The following is an 18,328-nucleotide window of genomic DNA, read 5'->3' as shown; positions in this document are numbered from 1 at the left end:
TCTCACTACTGTACGTTGGAACGTGAACAGGACTGATAAACTGTCAGACTGTACTGTGAAGGGTTTTCTCAATGATCACAGGGAACATTCAAAGGATTGGTTGACCTACATTATATATGTATTGATTTAAAAACACACATTTCCTCCCTTTCCTCTGGTGTTTAGCCATACAGATAGTCGGAGACGGGGGGACTCGAGTCGCACGACTTGAGTCAAGTCTGACTGGGACTTGACTTTTTATGAGTGTAATAGCCAGGCCGTGTTCTTTTTTTCCACGGTATTGAGAAGTTACGTAAAGTTGTTTTTGGAACATCTTTGTGCTATACGCGCCACCCTGCCAAGTTGCTGGGCAACCTTTCCAGAGCGTGGCAGACCAGCAGAGGCCAATGTAGGAGGCAGGATTCATGGAAGGATTATACCCAACGGGGACTGCCCATTTCTCCGACGCTCCATTGTTCCGACCTCTCAATAACCCGAAAAATTTCCTTTGGTCCTACAGCCCACTAGTCCGACGTCCCTTTGGTGGTGAAATTACGAATCCCGCTATGGCCACGCCAAGACCGGCCCTACAAAGCAGCTCGATTGGTTGGGGTTAGGCATTTGACCTCGAGTGGTTAAGGTTAGGATAGCCGATTGGTCAGGGCATAGGACCTGTACAAATGGGGTAATGTTACCTTGCGTAAACCTGGCCAATAAATGCTATTGAAGGGCTGGTCTTGGCGTGGCCATAGTGGGATTCGTAATATCGCTGGTGGATGTCGGACTAGTGGGCTGTAGGACCAAAGGGAATTTTTCGGGGTTATTGAGAGGTCGGAACAATGGAGCGTCGGAGAAATTACATGGCACCGTGCCCAAAATAGTGAAATTCGAGTTTGTAGTCGATGCTGGTTGTAAAAAAAGAACAGCGGTGTGCCACGATCGCAACTCCAAAATGATGGACACGAGAACCACAACATCCAGCTTCCTCCGTCATTTCAAGCAACACAAACAAAGGGACGTGAAAGTGTCTTTCAGCTAACGGTAACAGTAATAAACCGGCCGGTAAAACTTTAGGTAGAAAGTAGTGCTGTCAAACAATTAAAATATTTAATCGCATTAATGTCATAGTTAACTCGCAATTAATCGCACATTTTTATCTATTCTAAATGTCCCTTAATTTCTTTTTGTCCCATTATTTTTTCTCATTTTAATGCTCTTATCTACATGGAAAAGTGGATTCGGCTTGCTTTGTGCTTTTGTCGCCTGTCTTTGACGAGGGGGCGGGGAATTGGCATCAGCTGTGTGCTCGGCCATCAAGTGGTATTTCAGACTGGACGTGCTGCGATGAAAGCTCAGTTCACAACGAAAACACACAGATCACTTTCGTCTCGTCAATGGAACCATTTGGCAACTTTTTAAAAGTAAACTTTCCATTCAGAATCTTATTGGCATCCATTTCGGCGTCTCACGCTCGCCATCCACTCAAAACGTAACGTTAACCTACTACTCTTTGGTCAGCTCACAAGCCCAAACAAGTGTGTGTGCGCCGTGCCTGTTGTTTTGTTTCCGGTCTTGCTAGATCCGGTGTGGTGTTGTAGTTTTTCTAACGTTACTAGTTGTTGCAACAGCATGTGAAAAAAACGACAGTTTGCTAGGCCAAAAAGAACGTTAATCTCGCGATAAAAAAATGGACGCCGTTAAAATGGGTTTGCGTTAACGACGTTAATTACGCGTTTAACTGACAGCACCACTAGAAAGCAAACATTTTTTTTAACCTCACGTTAACGTTACTTCAGACTTGGTTTCAAATCTATTGCTAAGAAAATCAGCGACAGATTCGGGGGCCATAACCGATTAAATTAATGTATGCCTGGTTAACGTTACAGGTTTTGTATGACTTGACTTGTGACTTGCTTGACAGGGACTCGACTTGACTTGCTTGATTCTCACCACGGTGACTTGAGACTTGCGACTTGAAGGTTAAGACTTGAGACTTGCTTGTGACTTGCACGTGTGACTTACTCCCACCTCTGCAGATAGTTATCTGAGTGTTTGCTTATGTCTCAGTGATTTCTGCTTCCACCCCGATACAATGAAGGGGAATTTGCAACAGCAATGAGTAATTAAACTTGTCAATGGCACTGTCAATACAGGGTTTCTGCAGGTTTCACCAAGTCAAATGTAAGACTTTTTAAGACCTTTTTAAGACAATTATGAATGAAATTTACACAATGGTTCAAGTCCAGACCCAACTTCCCGACCTCAAATGTTTTGGGCGGGGCTAAGTCCGGCTGGCATCCAGGCTAATGAACTGAGCCTTTGACATGTCAATGACAAGGCAGGAGAAAGTGTAAGAAGGAATTGTAGCTGCAGCTTGATCTTTAAGAAACTTGAAAAGGCAGTGGTATGTGTCATTTTTCTTTTAATTTGATGTAAGAAATCTTTTTTTTCTTTTTTTTTTGCAAAAGAAGACAGAATGTATTCTTGGAGAGACACAGCTTTATGAAAACACAAAAGAGTATGGATTGCAAATAAATAGCTTGTGCAGAAACTTTTCACTTTGTCAGTTTTGCTGAATATGTTTATTCACAGTATATCATGTTGCTTTGAGCTGATTTGAAATAAAAATTTCGGTGTGTGTGTGTGTGTGTGTGGTGGAGTATAAGTGAAAGATGTTTGGCTGAAATCAAGCAGTGCTCATGCATCCAAACAGCTCTGTAATTCCCCTTTCCAAAGAGTTGCGGTTCTGCCTCCTCTCGCTATGCATTGAATTGTTTTGCTTCGCTCATTCTGTGGTTTGTCACATTGGATTTAATGTTTCTGTCTGAGCTTGGAGCGCCTGGGGACTCGGAGCAAAACCCTGCCACCATACATCTGGAATCAGCCGACGTCAGCGCTTCCAAACACAGCTGTCTCTCCCCTCACGTATTTCCAGATCCCTGCGCAGTTCATCTTATTGCGTTATGCCGTGTGAGGGCTTGCTGGTTGGGTTATCCGCGGTTTGTTTGACTGTACTGCAAGGGCGTAGGTTTTGTTTAGACATGGGGGGACACTATAACTGGAGATGGGGGGTCTCAGAGTCCTCCCCCAGACAATTTTGAGCATCAAACACTTCATTTCTTGCATCCAGATACATTTCACAGAGAAAGAGAGATAGAAAAGAGACGTGGGCTGCAAAGTTAACCCTTGTGTTGTCTTCCCCGTCAACCACGAAACATTTTGGGTTTTTTTTTTCGGGTCAAAATTTAAAATGAAAACTTTTTTTGACGCTTCTGTCGCTTTCCCCGATGTCTTTGTCACTTTTCCCGACGCCTTTGAAGCTTTTTGCCGAGGTTTTTGGCACTTTTTTCAATGTTCGTTTGTCAGTTTTGTCAAATGCTATGAAATGGAATAAAACACCCAAATTCAATGAAAGTAGTGAACTGATCATTTATTTTACTTGTGAAGAGCGTTGTATGGAACCATCCACGATATTTCTTTTTGACAATTTGGTTGAAAGAAATCCCCATTTCTGATATAGAAACTTTTTTTTTTTTTTTAAATTGGGTCAAATTTGACCTGAGGACAACACAGGAGGGTTAAGATGGTATGGTCCACTATAGGGGTGTCTGAAATAGTTGGGAAACATATTTAAAGGTAAGAAGGATATATATACATGTTTTGAGCCCCCTGAACAGTTATTTTTTACCTCTTTTGGGGTTGTCTTTAACTTTTTTTTTTGACGGAGACAAATCTAACTCAATGCCTATGCTGTACTCTGTGTCTTGGACTGGAAGTTTCTGAGAACTGGGAATCTAACATCTCCATCAGGAGTTGGAGCGATACAGAAGGGATAATCAACATGTAAAATAAGACAGGGGTGATCCATCAAAACAGCTCAGACCTTCTCCCCCCCCCTCACCACCACCCTCCTGCAGATCCACTGTGTTGTTTTTGTCACTGTGATTCAGTGGGCCAGTTCTGCCAATCTATTATCCGGATTTACTGACTCCCAGGGTCACAGACAGCAGATAAAGCATAAAGTTGGCAGCGTTCACACCCTGTCTTCGCTGATGGAGAACAGGCACTGCATTTTATATAAATAAACCTAACCATGTCTTTTTTTTTTTTCACAACTGAGCAGACACACATGTGGACACGCACACATACATACGTACATACATACATACATACAACCCAGTGGTGGAATGTAACTACATTTACTCAAGTATGGTACTTAAGTACAAATTTGAGGTACTTGTACTTTATTTGAGTCTTTTCTTTGGCATGGCACTTTCTACTTCTACTACCACACAGAGAGAAATATTGTACTTTTTGCTCCACTACATTCATCTGACAGCTTTAGTTACTTAACATATTAAGATTTTTTTGCACACAAAACACATGTAGTTGATCAAATACGATGTTTTGTTATAAATTAAACTACCCAACAATGTATGGGCCCACAAGTCCAGCTGATTAAACACTTAGTCGATTGACACAAATGTTCTCAAGTTTCTAAAAATGTGAGGATTTTCTATCTGATGATACTTACATACTAATAACCCTTGAGTAACTAAGGAAAAAAGGGGGAGTTCTCTGCGCTTCTGCAGGCCACAACAATCCGGTGCAACCAAGGCGGGACACAACAGAATAAATAGCAAAAAATTGCCTAACAATTGCATAACAATGACTAACGTTTCGATGCAAAGTTACATCTGATGTAACTTTGCATCGAAACGTTAGTCATTGTTATGCACCTTAAGAAATAAAATCATCAAGTAGAAGACATCCGTGTTGCACCGGCAATGTTTTGCTATTTAACCCTTGAGTAACATTTCAAATCAGGACTTTTACTTCTAACAAAGTGTTTTTTATACTGTGGTATTAGTGCTTTTACTTAAGTAAAGGATATGAATACTTCTTCCATCACTGACACACCCACACGACTCCTTGTGCGTGTCTGCAGCTTCCAAACACCCACACACACCTTCCCTGATGGTTCATTTTCCATCTCTCCATCACGGGCTTCTCACTCCAGTCAAACACATAAGAGGAGCCTTTATGTTTGTAGCAGGATGACGAAGTGTTAGTGCTGCACTAAAAGAGTGTGTGTGTGTGTCTGTGTCTGTGTGTGTGTGTGTGTGGAGAGAGAAGGATTGTGTTGTGTGTGTGTGTGTGTGTGTGTGTGTGTGTGTGTGTGTGTGTGTGTGTGTTGTGTGTGTGTGTGTGTGTGTGTGCTTGTGCTTAGGCGTATGCCCTTCACAAAAAAACAAGCACAGTGAATTTGTTCATGTGTGCCTGCACGCGTGGATGTTTTCTGTTCCTAGAGTTGACACCTTCAAAACAACATTTCAGCTCCAGGCCCATTGGCCTTTTTTTTTTTTTTTTTTTTCTCTCTCTCTCTCTCTCTCTCTCCCTCTAACCAGCGTGAAGTTAAGCATTCCAAACACTAATCCTATAAAGTCCCATTAATCCAAATGGCCGCAGAGAAATCGCTCAGATGAAAGTCCACTAACTAGACTTGGCATCTTTTCCATGAGTGTGAAATACAATTACATACGAACAACCACGCACGCACACTCGCACACACACACACACACACACACACACACACACACACACAGGTTTGTGGCACTATCTTTGTGGGAACCCGTCATTGACATAATGCATTCCCTAGCCCCTTACCCTAACCTTACCCATCACAACTAAATGCCTAACCTTAACCCTTACCCTCACCCTAACCATAACCTAATTCTATCCCTAATCCTACAACCAAGTCTTAACCTTCAAACAGCCCTTTAAAGTTGTGGGGTCCAGCATTTTGGCCCCACAAAGCTGTCAGGACCCCACAAGTATACTCCCAGTAGACTCCCAGTTTTTGGACCCCACGAATATAGATAAACAAGCCCACACACACACACACACACACACACACACACACACACACACACACACACACACACACACACACATACACACACACACACTTCATTTAACAGACAAACACACTACACACATAACACGCTCACAAGAGTCACACAGCCAGTCAAGGACACACACACACAGACACTAAGACATCAGACACACACATAGACAAACATAAAAAAAAGAACGAGGCTAACCTGCTTGTTATCCTACTTTACTACACCATATATGAACGTAAACAACTTTACATGGCGTTTAATGGAGAATTGGGTGTAGGTGTGTTTGTGTGTGTGTGTGTGTGTGTGTGTTTAGTCTCCCTTCAATGGCACTTTTTTTTCAATTCAGCAGCTAATCTCCTTGTTTCCTTCGCTATATCAGCACCACAGGAAAACAGTGCCCATAAACAGTCCAGTTCCTGCACATATAACTACAATATGTATTTGTAGGATGTTTATCGGACGGCAGATAAAGACAGAAATGCAAAACTAGAGTACAATGCTTTCTTTAGATTTAAACTTTCAAGTTGTTCAAACCTCAATGACTCATGCTGTGTAACCAAAACATTGTTAAAAGCTACAGAATCATATTTCAAATTTTAGTAGGGATTCCGAAGTTTCCGAAGATACCAAATGTGTCAAGCTTTTGAGTTTTAGGGGTAATGTTTAGGCCCCATTAGGGGCCATCTCATGCTTCCCTTAGAAAAAACGTGTGGAAGTGGTTGTGTGCTGCTCTTCATCAGAGGAGGGAAAGTTAATGCGACATGGATTGGCAAACCCACCCACCAGTAATGTCTTCTCTTTTATAAAACCAAAGAAGTTTTATCTAAAGTTTTGTCTGGCACAATGTTTCAAGTGGAAATACTTCAAATATGAGGTCTAACTGGTTTGGTTTGGAAAATTCACATCTGGTTAAAGGTCCCATGGCATGAAAATTTCACTTTATGAGGTTTTTTAACATTAATATGAGTTCCCCCAGCCTGCCTATGGACCTTTTTTCACAGCAGACATTTTGACTTGTCATAGTAGGAAAAGCACAGCTGAAATTGATAACCTTAATGATGGCTCAGTTCCATCAAGTGTCCCAGTAAGCTATTTCAATGAGTCAGCATGCACAATACCAGGACCTCTCCTAAGAGGAATGCAGCCATCATTAATGGTTTTGAATACACCTGTGCTTTTCCTACTATGACATGTCAACATGTCTGCCGTGAAAAAGGTCTATGGTCCCCCAGTGGCTAGAAATGGCGATAGGTGTAAACCGAGCCCTGGGTATCCTGCTCTGATTTTGAGAAAATGAAAGGTCAGATGGGCCGATCTGGAATCTTCTTCTTATGAGGTCATATGGGAAAGGTTACCTCCCCTTTCTCTGCTTTGCCCACCCAGAGAATTTGGCCCACCCTTGAGAAAGAGAGAGACATCATGGCTTGAAAACAAGTGAAGCATGGCAGTTGGTCAAGGCCACACCCCCACCCTCCACCTTGCCCCCCCTCTCCTCCTCAATAGCATTTAAAGCTACTGACACAAAAATGGCACATCCTAAGGAAAGCTCATTGTGGGACTGGCTCTAGTGGCTGTAATTCTGCACCAAGGCTGAATTTCAGGGAAAGAGACTTCAGATACAGTATTAGGGGACCACTAAGGTCTATATAAAAGAGACTTCAGATACAGTATTAGGGGACCACTAAGGTCTATATAAAAGCATCCAAAAACCAGCATGTCATAGGACCTTTAGCTAAAGTGCAGTCAGTGAGTCATCAGTGATCAGTGAACAGCATTAAACTATTAGCAAAGATCCTCTATACAGTAGATAGCGCATTTTAAGCAGCTCCAACAGTATGACATTTATTTGTGGCTTGTAAGAAATAGGTCCAATATTTACTTTGGTGACTATGGGGTGAAAGGATCGCTCATAATCTGTGTTCACGTTCACTTCTCCCATTGGAATCAATACACTCAGGACCTGCCGCTGGTCTCCTAAAGAGGCGTGGCAGTGGAGAAACCCATGTGACCCAGATACAGGAAGTTACTCTGAGTTCTCATACGTGTGATACAAATAAAACTGGGAGCCTCCTATAAAAAACATTCCTACTTGCTGTTTATTAAAAATTTCTGGTATAACAAATTTTTGGCCACTAAGGGGCAGTGGAAATAAACTGTAAACACAACATAAATGTATTTTGATATTTGATATGGAAACATGCTATTTTACATAAATGGCAGATACAGAGCAACATCATCATTCATTTGGCGTTATGTTTGTCCTCTCCACTAACTCCTATCTCCCTAAATTATCGGTCTCTTTATCTGCTAAATGCTCCACTGTGTTCACCAGCTGGTCGCTTACTTCCTCTGTCTCATATTTGGTGCTGGGCAGGTAGTGTACAGGGGCTTTCAGAGCTTTCCTGCTGCTGCAATCTGAAACAACACAGATGAGAGCATTGGGAGCTAACCACAACAGTACATTTACGGCCCGTAAAACAGAAACAATGAGCTCAGGGGAGCAGAGACAAGTGACAATTCTCTAAATGTTTGACCACTTTCTCCTACACATATGATCCATTGTCGACATTAAAGAATAACTTTGATACTTTATGACCTGGACCCTATTCTCCCATGGTTTTGTGTCTAAGGTAGAGATCTTCAACAGGAGGTCCTCAGAGTTAGTGCAGAATTATGTAAAAATTCTATTTCTTTTGAAAGTTTTTTTATTTTATTTTTTTATTAAAATAAATCTGAAAATATGCATTGATATGAATGCAAATTATTTATAGCAAATTGTGCTATATGTGAAAAAAATAAATAAATAAAGATTTAGACATTGAAAATAAGCTTACTGTGCCTTCCGGATGTATGTTTAACATTAAAACATGATGCATAAATAATATCCAGTTATTTTCATCCATTCTGCCCAATTTAATATACAACTCAATTGTATACAATATATGCGGTAGGGGGTCCCTACTCTTTCAGCTAAGGGGTCCCTGGCCTAAAAGACGTTAAAGACCCCTGTTCTAAGTGACTGATGGGAACAACACTTTTTGTTGGTCCACTATTAAGCAAGACCGAAACAAGCTACAATGTAACGTTATTGGGCAATTGCGCACCTTCAATTTATGTCCAGTAAAAGCGATTGTTTTTGCCACTGACAAGCTCAGATTATTATTCTAAGTGTCTGGCAACATTATGGAAAGGATCCATACAGAGGTCGACCTTTTTGTTAAAGAGTAAGATCCTTTTTGCTTAACCTGACACAGCTCTGGAATCGCTATCGCCAAACCCACCAGACTCCATTTAAATAAAGAGTAATTTTATCACCGTAAAACCCACTTCATTCAAAGTCAATGTTAACATGGACACAAAATGAGGAAATGTGCACTCAAGGAAACCTGCAGAATGAGCAGAGTGAGCTGAAACTCCATAAGAGGGCTTTAAGATTAAGTGACACAAAGTAGCATGTCAGGAGCTTTGATTTGATAGCATACCGAGACAGATACCAACACATTCTCACTCCCATAGCATGAAATACGGATGCTCGGTCAGGTGCCTTAGGTGTTGGTATTGACGCTTTGTCTAAGCGCGCTGGGTCGGGACTATTGTCGTCACTTTTGACGCAGTTAGGTCTAGGACAAGATGGTGAGTGGGCTTTAGGACAAGAAGAATGCGGCAGTTGGGTTTAATTTACAGGGTGGTGGGGGGTGGGGGGATTTACAGCCCCCCCAATAATTAAAACTGGCCAGTGCAACCCCCACCACCCTGCCCCACAAAATCTTATAATAATTTCCTTTACATAAATAAAGACATTTGCACCATAACTTGTTGCAAAAAGGCACAAATTGTTGTAGAAAAAATGTTCGATATGCTCAACCTGTCAGTTTTGCCCCAAAGTGGAGATCTCAACCCCCACCACCCACCCACCCACCCCAATGTTGAACCCAAAGTTACGCCCTTGGGTTTAGAAAAAGAAAAACGCAACAGTTGGGTTTAGGAAAAAGAAGAATGCGACAGCTGGGTTTAGGAATAGATGGTGGGTGGGGTTATAAAATGAACGTTTCGGTGACACGCGGGTCTAGAACCCCAGTCTCCGGGATGATAGTCCTGTATTGTTTGAGCCATACACCACCCCAACCTACCTCCCTTCGCGGAATTTGGGCTTTCATACTACTTGCTACTGTTGCGAATAGTAAACCCATACGCAGAGGGGTGCTTATTACATCGTATATGACGCTGAGAGCCACTAACTAAGCGCCGGTATTTTTACGAGTTGGGAGTGAGATTGGGTTGCAGATACACAACAAGCACAGGAAACAAGCCTAAACACACTTACATGCCTGTTAATTTACACTGTCCTTCTCCTTCAGACACATACAATAGTTTCATTCCTTCTCTGCCAGGCACCGAACAGTGAAACCTCCATTGTGTACGTCTTATTTTTATTTATTGAGCCATAACTCAGCGTGAGTGGAACTCTTGCACCTGTCTGAGCATCTCTTTTATTTCCCAATAAATTTCACCTCCTTATAATAAACAGACACTTCACAGCTTAGCAGGAAGCAGACATCTCAACCCACACATACTAGGTTTATTTTATTCGACATTTAACATCTCTGCATGAGTCCAGCAGAGAAGAGTTGTGGGGAACACTGGAATAGCTGTTGAAAAAAGAAAGTGACATGGAGAGTTAGTTGGAGGAAGAAGGAATGAAAGAAAGAAACAGGGGTTTACTACTTAAACAAAGCAATCACTTGGCGGTGCCTATTGTTGACAGATCTTTCATTTAGCTTCAAAGGGAAGGCTTGGACAGCGACCCGAATGAGTGGATGGAAAGGGGGCGTGTCTCTGTGTTTGAACTGTGGCCCAAAAGGTTAAGCACCCCCTTCACCGTCCTTGTAAAGGTATACCCCCTGTACACACACACCGCAACGCACACAGACTGTCACGGACGCCAACACACACACTCGAGTGCACTCACTCACGCTCGAGTGATCGCACGCCGACAGGCAAACACAAAGGCAGACACACACATTCTTCCAGTCTCTCTGCGCTGTCTTTAAAAAATCTAAGTTTTTTGACTCCCACACGCACCATTTCCCCCTTTTGGATCTGTCGCAGCATCAAGGGTGACAGCGTGACTGTGTAAACTTCTCTCTTGAGTGTTTAGCCTGGCGGCCACGAAGACATACAGAGAATGTCCACGATGCTGCTATTCGCTTTAGGACTATTGCTCGGATACGTCAGCGGAGGGGCTGCAGGGGGTTCGAGTGGCTCACTCGAGTTGTAACCATTTATGGAGGCATGTGTATTTGAGACATTAAGTCTTCTCAAAGCCTTAAGATTGCACTTGCGCAGAATAGTACAGACGATTTATGAAGGTAGAACTTTATTAGCTGCTCTGAAGTACAAAACGCCAAAGTTCAGTAATTAAATGTCTAGTCACTTTGTTGCCTTTATTCTTAAAGTTGAGAGGAGGTTTATAGTTTCAGGGATGGGGTGAATGTTGGGAAGGGATCCAAATCTCTGCAGCGTTCTGTATGCTTATCTAAACAGGGTGAAGAAAGCTTTCGCAAATGAAATGCATGCTGGGAACTACTACGGTAATTAAGTGACAATGGCTGTGACTGGAAAGTATCCCTTTTCCCACATTCGTGTTGCCATATGTAATGAGATTTGTTTACCGCCCTAATTAGCAGAAAGCAGAAACTCACACAGATGAAGTGAATTTGGATCCTATCCAAGGGTTTGCTCAAGAAGAGGACAATCCTGTTCCAGTTAATTGCCTGGGGCTTTTTTTGTATGCTACCACAGCCATAGTAAAAAGGCTTTTTCTCCATCTTACAGTGCATTGTGGGTCAAATATATTATGCTCTCAGAGCTTGTCCACATCATCCTTGAGATTCAGACTCTAAGAAACAAGACAAAGAGCCTGAAGCCATGCTAGCGGCTCGCGAGGCTATACTTGAGTTAAATGCAAGCAGCGGCATGCTAACATGCTAACATGCGCACAATGACAATGGGGGGTGTTTAGCAGGTATAATGTCTACCATGTTCATCATCTTAGTCAGTGGTGGAATGTAACTAAGTACATTTACTCAAGTACTGTACTTAAGTACCAATTTGAGGTACTTGTACTTTACTTGAGTCTTTCTTTTCATGCCACTTTCTACTTCTTCTCCGCTACATTTCAGATAGTTGTCAGAAAAATTGCAATTTTAACTCCACTACATTCATCTGACAGCTTTAGTTACTAGTTACTTTACACATTTTTCAAGATTTCTGCACACAAAACACATGTAGTTTATAAAATCGAAGTGAAAGAACTAAGCAGGTACTTTGTCATAAACCAAAGAAATGGACAACATTTTGGCCTGACGATGCAGATACACGAAAACTCATCAAAGTTATTTCATTTCACCCATCAGGGGCGACGTGTTTCAGATGAGATTTCACCACTGTGGACGGGTTCTATCTGTACGTCTACTGTGAGATCATTGGTCTTCTTCATGTGTGCCACGCCCAGTGGTTGGGAGCACTTGATGATTTCTGGGGTGAGTGTTTCCAGGCGTGGCACTGTCGAGCTCATTGGGACAGGAACACTGGTGGCAGTCCTAAGGCGTGATGGGACAATCGCCTGGGAAATTCAAGTGGTAAGGATATCTGTCATAACCTCTGAGAGCTGGTGTGCACTGGATATAGACACATCCGATTTCAGGCTCTACCCCTCACTTTCCGCTCTCTGTGTTGTGTTCTAATGTATTGTGTGAACAGTTAACTTCATTTAAAGGTGCCCTGCCATACAAAACCGTTTTTAATTGCATTTTTTGAAATATGTTAGGTCCATATGTGTTTGTGTCATGTGAATGTGAAAATTAACTGCTTCCTCCTCTAGCCACTGAAAAGAAATAAGCAGAGGAATCAGGCCAATTACAAAAGCTGGTCAGTCTGACATCATATTGCCTGAGCTCATTACTATTCATTAGCTCGCCTAGTTGGGCTAGGTAAAGGATTCTGGCAGCCAGGCTCTCATTGGCTAGCTGTTAGCCAATCAGATTCAAACAGCTTAGATTGTTGAATATTAATGAGAACTGGCAGAAATCGAGCTGAGTCTTCCTGTAGGCTTTCTATACCACGCTATAATGGCTTGAAAAAAGGTAACCATGGCATTTTTTCACAGAGTCCATAGTAGAACTTCAGACATGACCACAAAGTAATGAAACACGTGTGGCAGGGCACCTTTAATATTGTATGTGAAGTTTTCTTTTGTAAGGTGCAAATGTTCCACAAAAAGTTCCTTCCTGAGACTATTGTGCAGAGACACCGTCGATTGGGATTGTTTTCTTTTTCTCCTATCCTAGAATGTATGTGTGATGTAGCCAGACCTTACTGCGCAGCGCTGTGGAGATAGGTCTGGCAATGCGGGACTAACGGCCCCAGAACATAGCGTTTGTCTCTTTGGCTTTCCTGTTTTCCCTGTTTACAATGCACAAAGCAGAAGGCCATAAAACAGCACTCCAGTATTGTGTGTGCATTTGTCTTATCTTTACGGCCTCTGTATGGACCACAGTGATGCTAATAAGAAAAGAAAAAAGCAAAAGGGTGAAATAAGTATGATTACTGAGAGAGAAAGATGATGATTCTTTGTATCTACTCCTTGCTACCCTCCACTAGTGATCCAGTGGCTTGTCTTTCGAACTGTAAATGAGCCTACACAGATCTGCATCCAGCCCTAAACACCCATCTTCCTCTGCGGCTGTCCGGAGCTGGCCGGATGACGTTTAGCTCTGACATTTTGGCAGGAGATGTGTCGGACAGCTCAGGGTCCTCTGCTGGATGTCTCCAGTCCATTCAACAGCCTTTATCACTTATGGAATACTTCACACATCTGTCAAAACAAATCAATTGAGTTCAAATGGATGTCAGAAGGGGCAAACCGCATTGCCACAGGCCAGCGCATTCTTTCCCCCCGACGCGTCACTTTGTGTGTGTGTGTGTGGTTTAAATGTGTGTGTGTGTGTGTGTGTGTGTGTGTGTGTGTGTGTGTTGTGTACGTCACAGGCCAGCCATGCTGACTTCTTCATAGCCTACTGGTTTCAGCAGGGGGGAGGCATTTAAGGACCCAGGCCCGATCTTCTCTTCTGCTGTCAGTCTGTCTTTTTTCTCCTGTTGTGTCGCTCCTCCCCGCCTCCCTCTCACTCTTTCATCCTCTCTTGTCACGCCTGTTAGGTTCTCTCTCTTCTCTGCAGGCCCTCTGTTTCTTTTCCACTCTTTTCCTCTCGTGTTTTTCCTCTCACCCTGTCTCAATCAGATACTTTGTCTTGTTCCATTCCTTTTCTTTCACCCGCCCATCCTTCTCTTGACTTTTTATCACTCGTGTCAGGCCGTTCTCATGAACCACTCGCACACATAGCTATGAAAAGTAAGGCACTGTAATTCGTATGCATTCAACACATTTATTGCTGTATGCAATACGTAGAGTTTTTTTCTTCCTGCCTCTACAACATGTAACGTCAGACAGCCAATCAGCAGCATTATTAGCTTATTGGCTCACTGACGCTGATGAGATTTGGTATGGAAATTTGGTACTGAATGACGAGGCATTTTTTTATCGATACTCGATACAAAGGAGGCAATTTGATCGGTGTCTAAAAAGTATCGAATCCACCCAGGGTACCCAGCCCTACATACACATGAGAATGCGTTGCTCTTTTCCACCTGATCAATCAATTGCTTCTTCTCTTTTTCCAGCTTTTGCCATGTGTCTGAGTCTTTCTTTGCCTCCCACTTTCTCTCATTCACAGTTCAGCTTCATCATACACCAAAGAGGCCAACCATCCATGTCTCATCAGTCAGGCAGCAGCAGCAGTAGCAGCAGCAGTAGCAGCAGCAGCACACTGTGCTCTGATGTGGACAGAAACCTGATAGAAGCTCATATAGCAGCTCAACTCCCAGAAGCCTGGCCTGCCTTGCATATACACATATATATACATACACACACACACACACACACACACACACACACACACACACACACACACACACACACACCCGCTAAGTACAAACACATGCAGGCATGCAGGCAGACACGTACCACATGTGAGAGATGGACTCTGTCAGTCATTCACTCCTTCATCTTTTTAATTAAGCATATGAACACACACACACACACACACACAAACAAAGTGGTGGAAGAAGTAGAAGATCCTTTGCTTAAGTAAAAGTACTAGTACCACACTGTATACTCTGTTACAAGTAGCAGTATATTTTTGGTAGTTTAATTTATAAAACATTGAATTTTATAAACTACATGTGTTTTGTGTTCAAAAATCTTAATTAGTAAAGTAGTCACTAAAGCTGTCAGATGAACGTAGTGGAGCAAAAAGTACAATATTTCTTTCTCAAATGTAGCGGAGTAGAAGTAGAAAGTGGCATGAAAAGAAAAAACTCAAGTAAAGTAGAGTACCTCAACATTTGGACTTAAGTACAGTACTTTAGTAAATGTACTTAGTTACATTCCACCACTGCGCGCGCACATACACACGCAAACACACACACACACACACACACACACACACACACACACACACACACACATACACACATCCTCAGTCATTCAGTTTGCCAAAACTTTCTCATTCATTCATTTACAAGCACACAAACAAGCCGCACATCTGTCCACAGAGGTGAGGGGGTCGTCCACACACGGGGTCCTCAGGCAGAAGCTCAATTACATGCTAATAACACACTGTGGGGCAGCAACAAGCACAATAAAAACATACATGTGTTGGCTCGCTGACAGTTTTGAACACCTTTATGAGCAGGGACTCCGGCAGCCATCACTGATTTACAAGCGACAGTTAATCAACTGTCTCTAAGATCTAAATGCTTTCCTTACTGTCCCATAAAAAAAAGGGCAAGATGGAAGTTTGGGAATCCTAAATTTGAATCTGTCAATTTTAACTTCCAAGATGATATACTATGTTCTGGATTAATGCCGTCCAAAGTTCAGTATTCCTGCAGCTTGTCACTCCCCGCAGAGTTCATTTACCTTTACTTGACTGGAACTAGCTGTTTGCCAAAATGATGTATTCCCCTCCAGCCAGGCTGCAGCGGGGTGTGTGTGTGTGTGTGTGTGTGGGGGGACTTTTCACTGGGGGCGGTGAAACAGTAAATATCTATAATCCCACTAAGCCCTGTCAAGCTCAGGGCCCCCCCTACATCATCACACCCCCTCACACGCCCATCGCCTCTCACTCAGGGAGGGGGAGACCTAATCACCATCAAGCTATTTCCTCTGAAAACAACAATTTACACAAAGTGTACTTCTGCGAGGAATGATTTTCACATCATGGTCTCAGAAACAGACTTTTATTAAACAAATGATCCCCAATATTGAGAGGATTTTGTCCCATTCTGCTTGTTCCAGGAGGGGTTTTGATTAATTATTTGGGTATTTATCAGGCTATTTAATTTGTATGTATTATCTATCATTTGATTGAGATGATTTAAGACGTGCTGTAGGAGTGTAAGTTATGGTAAACCAAATATTCATTTGATTATCAATTCATCTGTCGATTGTATTTTTAGACAATCAATTAAATGCTGCAGCCATCACCATAATTTCTCCAAATACATCTTTCTGCTGAGATTGTAGACATCTATTTCTGTCATCAACAGTCCAAAACAAGATATGTATACTAGAATGTAAAAAAAAATAAAAATATTGAGAAAAGCCACAAATCTTTACATTTGTCAATCAGTCGCCTAATCCATTAATCCCACAATTGTTTCAGCCCTAGTCTAGCCTATTTCATAATTTTGTTACTTAGGAACGACCCACTGGAAACCCCTAAAGGACCACGCAGGGACCGCGGGCCTCACTTTTGGAACCACAGGACAGGAGCAGTTAAGGAGACCCTCGCCGTCATATTAAATCTTAAATAAACATGTTTTCCAATGAAGGTTTTGAACTGCAGCTCTTCTATTTTTCTGGTAGCCTACAAGGAAAGCATACTGCATCACTAAAAGTGACCGAGCCACAGGTGAAAACATCCCCACCCGTGTGATGAATGTCCATGTGGATCCTACCTGTGTCTGCTGGCCGCTCTCTGGCCCGTCTGAACACTGGACTCCGCGTACCCGAGACCCCAACTAACCCGGGCCAACATGAAGGCGAGCAGGTAAAACACCGACTCCATCCTCGTGTCCAGTTTGGCTTCAAAGCAACAACAAAAAAGAAATGTATAGTTCCAAAGTTGATCCTATAAAAGTCTCGCGTTCACTGTCTTATCTTCAGTGACGTGCTGTCGGTAAAGGAAGATGGAGAGCCATGACTTGACAGGATGACAAACTCCCGCAAAACCCAGCGCAGTCCAGTCAAGTGCATATTTCAGACGGTAACGTGCGGCTGAAGCGGTGGAGTCTGACTGCCACTGCTGCTGCTGGAGAGCGGAGCAACAAGAAAGTTTCCTGTCAGAGCTCCAAGAGCAGTCATGCCCGCTCAAGGTCTCTCTCTCTCTCTCTCTCTCTCTCTCTCTCTCTCTCTCTCGATCTCTCTGGATCCCTCTCAATGGTGTAGTCTAATGTATTGTAGTGGGTATACTGTACTGTATATTCGCCAGAATCTGCCTTTTGGGGGGTGGAGGGGGGGAGCATATTATAGTGGGAGGTCTGGGTGTCCTCCCCCAGGGACTTTGGAGCATCAACGACTTCATTTCCTGTTTTCTGATACACTTTTATGCACCAATTTACGGTGGGAATACCTTTATTTAGCCTATGTAAAGAAGAAAAACACAGATGACAATTTAAATTATATTCAAAAGATAATAGACAGTATGTTGTTGTGGGTCATTGGACAGTTTTAAGTGGGTATATGGAAATCCTGGAGCTTTCTTAGTGGGTATACTGCGTATACCTGCGTATCACGTAGACTACACCACTGACCCCTCTCCCTCCCTCTATACCGTCATCATGTAGCCTACATTTTCTCTCGGTTTCTCTTTATGGCTCAATTCAGCTCAACTCATTTCAGTTCCATTCCACTGGTAATTTCGACCGTGCCATTTAAAGCAATTTGTACAACAGAATAAACGAAGAAGGAAGTCCAAAAGAAACAAGGGGATTCCAGAAAACTTGAAAGCCCCCAACATTTAAGTTCAAAAACAGGTGGAGCTTTTATAATGAACAGTGTCCAAGATGGGAACTTCTACACATAACGTATGGTTATGGTAGGAGGATAGGCCTACTAAACTAGTTTACCCAGTTTACCCACTTGTCATGGAATTATAGATGTTGAAATTTCCATTTTTCGGTGCACATTGGGGATTTCTAGCTTGAAGCGAGACAATGTAAGTTTTGCTAAACATGGACCATATGGACATATGGCAACTACAGAATAACGCCAAATTGAATATTCTTAATTTTCTAACATTCACGATTTAGAGGGTTTAAAG

At 42.5% G+C, this 18,328-nt stretch overlaps 1 protein-coding gene across 1 annotated transcript in view; it reads right to left on the bottom strand.

Moving 5' to 3' along the window:
* emilin1a (elastin microfibril interfacer 1a) overlaps positions 1 to 17,394 on the bottom strand; it is a 45,998-nt gene extending 28,604 nt beyond the window's left edge. The window contains exon 1 of the mRNA XM_039782005.1: positions 16,965 to 17,394. Within this exon, the coding sequence (XP_039637939.1) occupies positions 16,965 to 17,074 (110 nt within the window). The 5' untranslated portion in view covers positions 17,075 to 17,394. The remainder of the gene's footprint in view (positions 1 to 16,964) is intronic.
* Positions 17,395 to 18,328: the final 934 nt, after the last annotated feature.

The sequence above is a fragment of the Perca fluviatilis genome, chromosome 18, assembly GCF_010015445.1.
Source record: "Perca fluviatilis chromosome 18, GENO_Pfluv_1.0, whole genome shotgun sequence".
Taxonomy (NCBI): Eukaryota; Metazoa; Chordata; class Actinopteri; order Perciformes; family Percidae; genus Perca; species Perca fluviatilis.
Note: the sequence above shows the minus strand (reverse complement) of the source record. Positions and strands in the feature narration are given on the sequence as shown.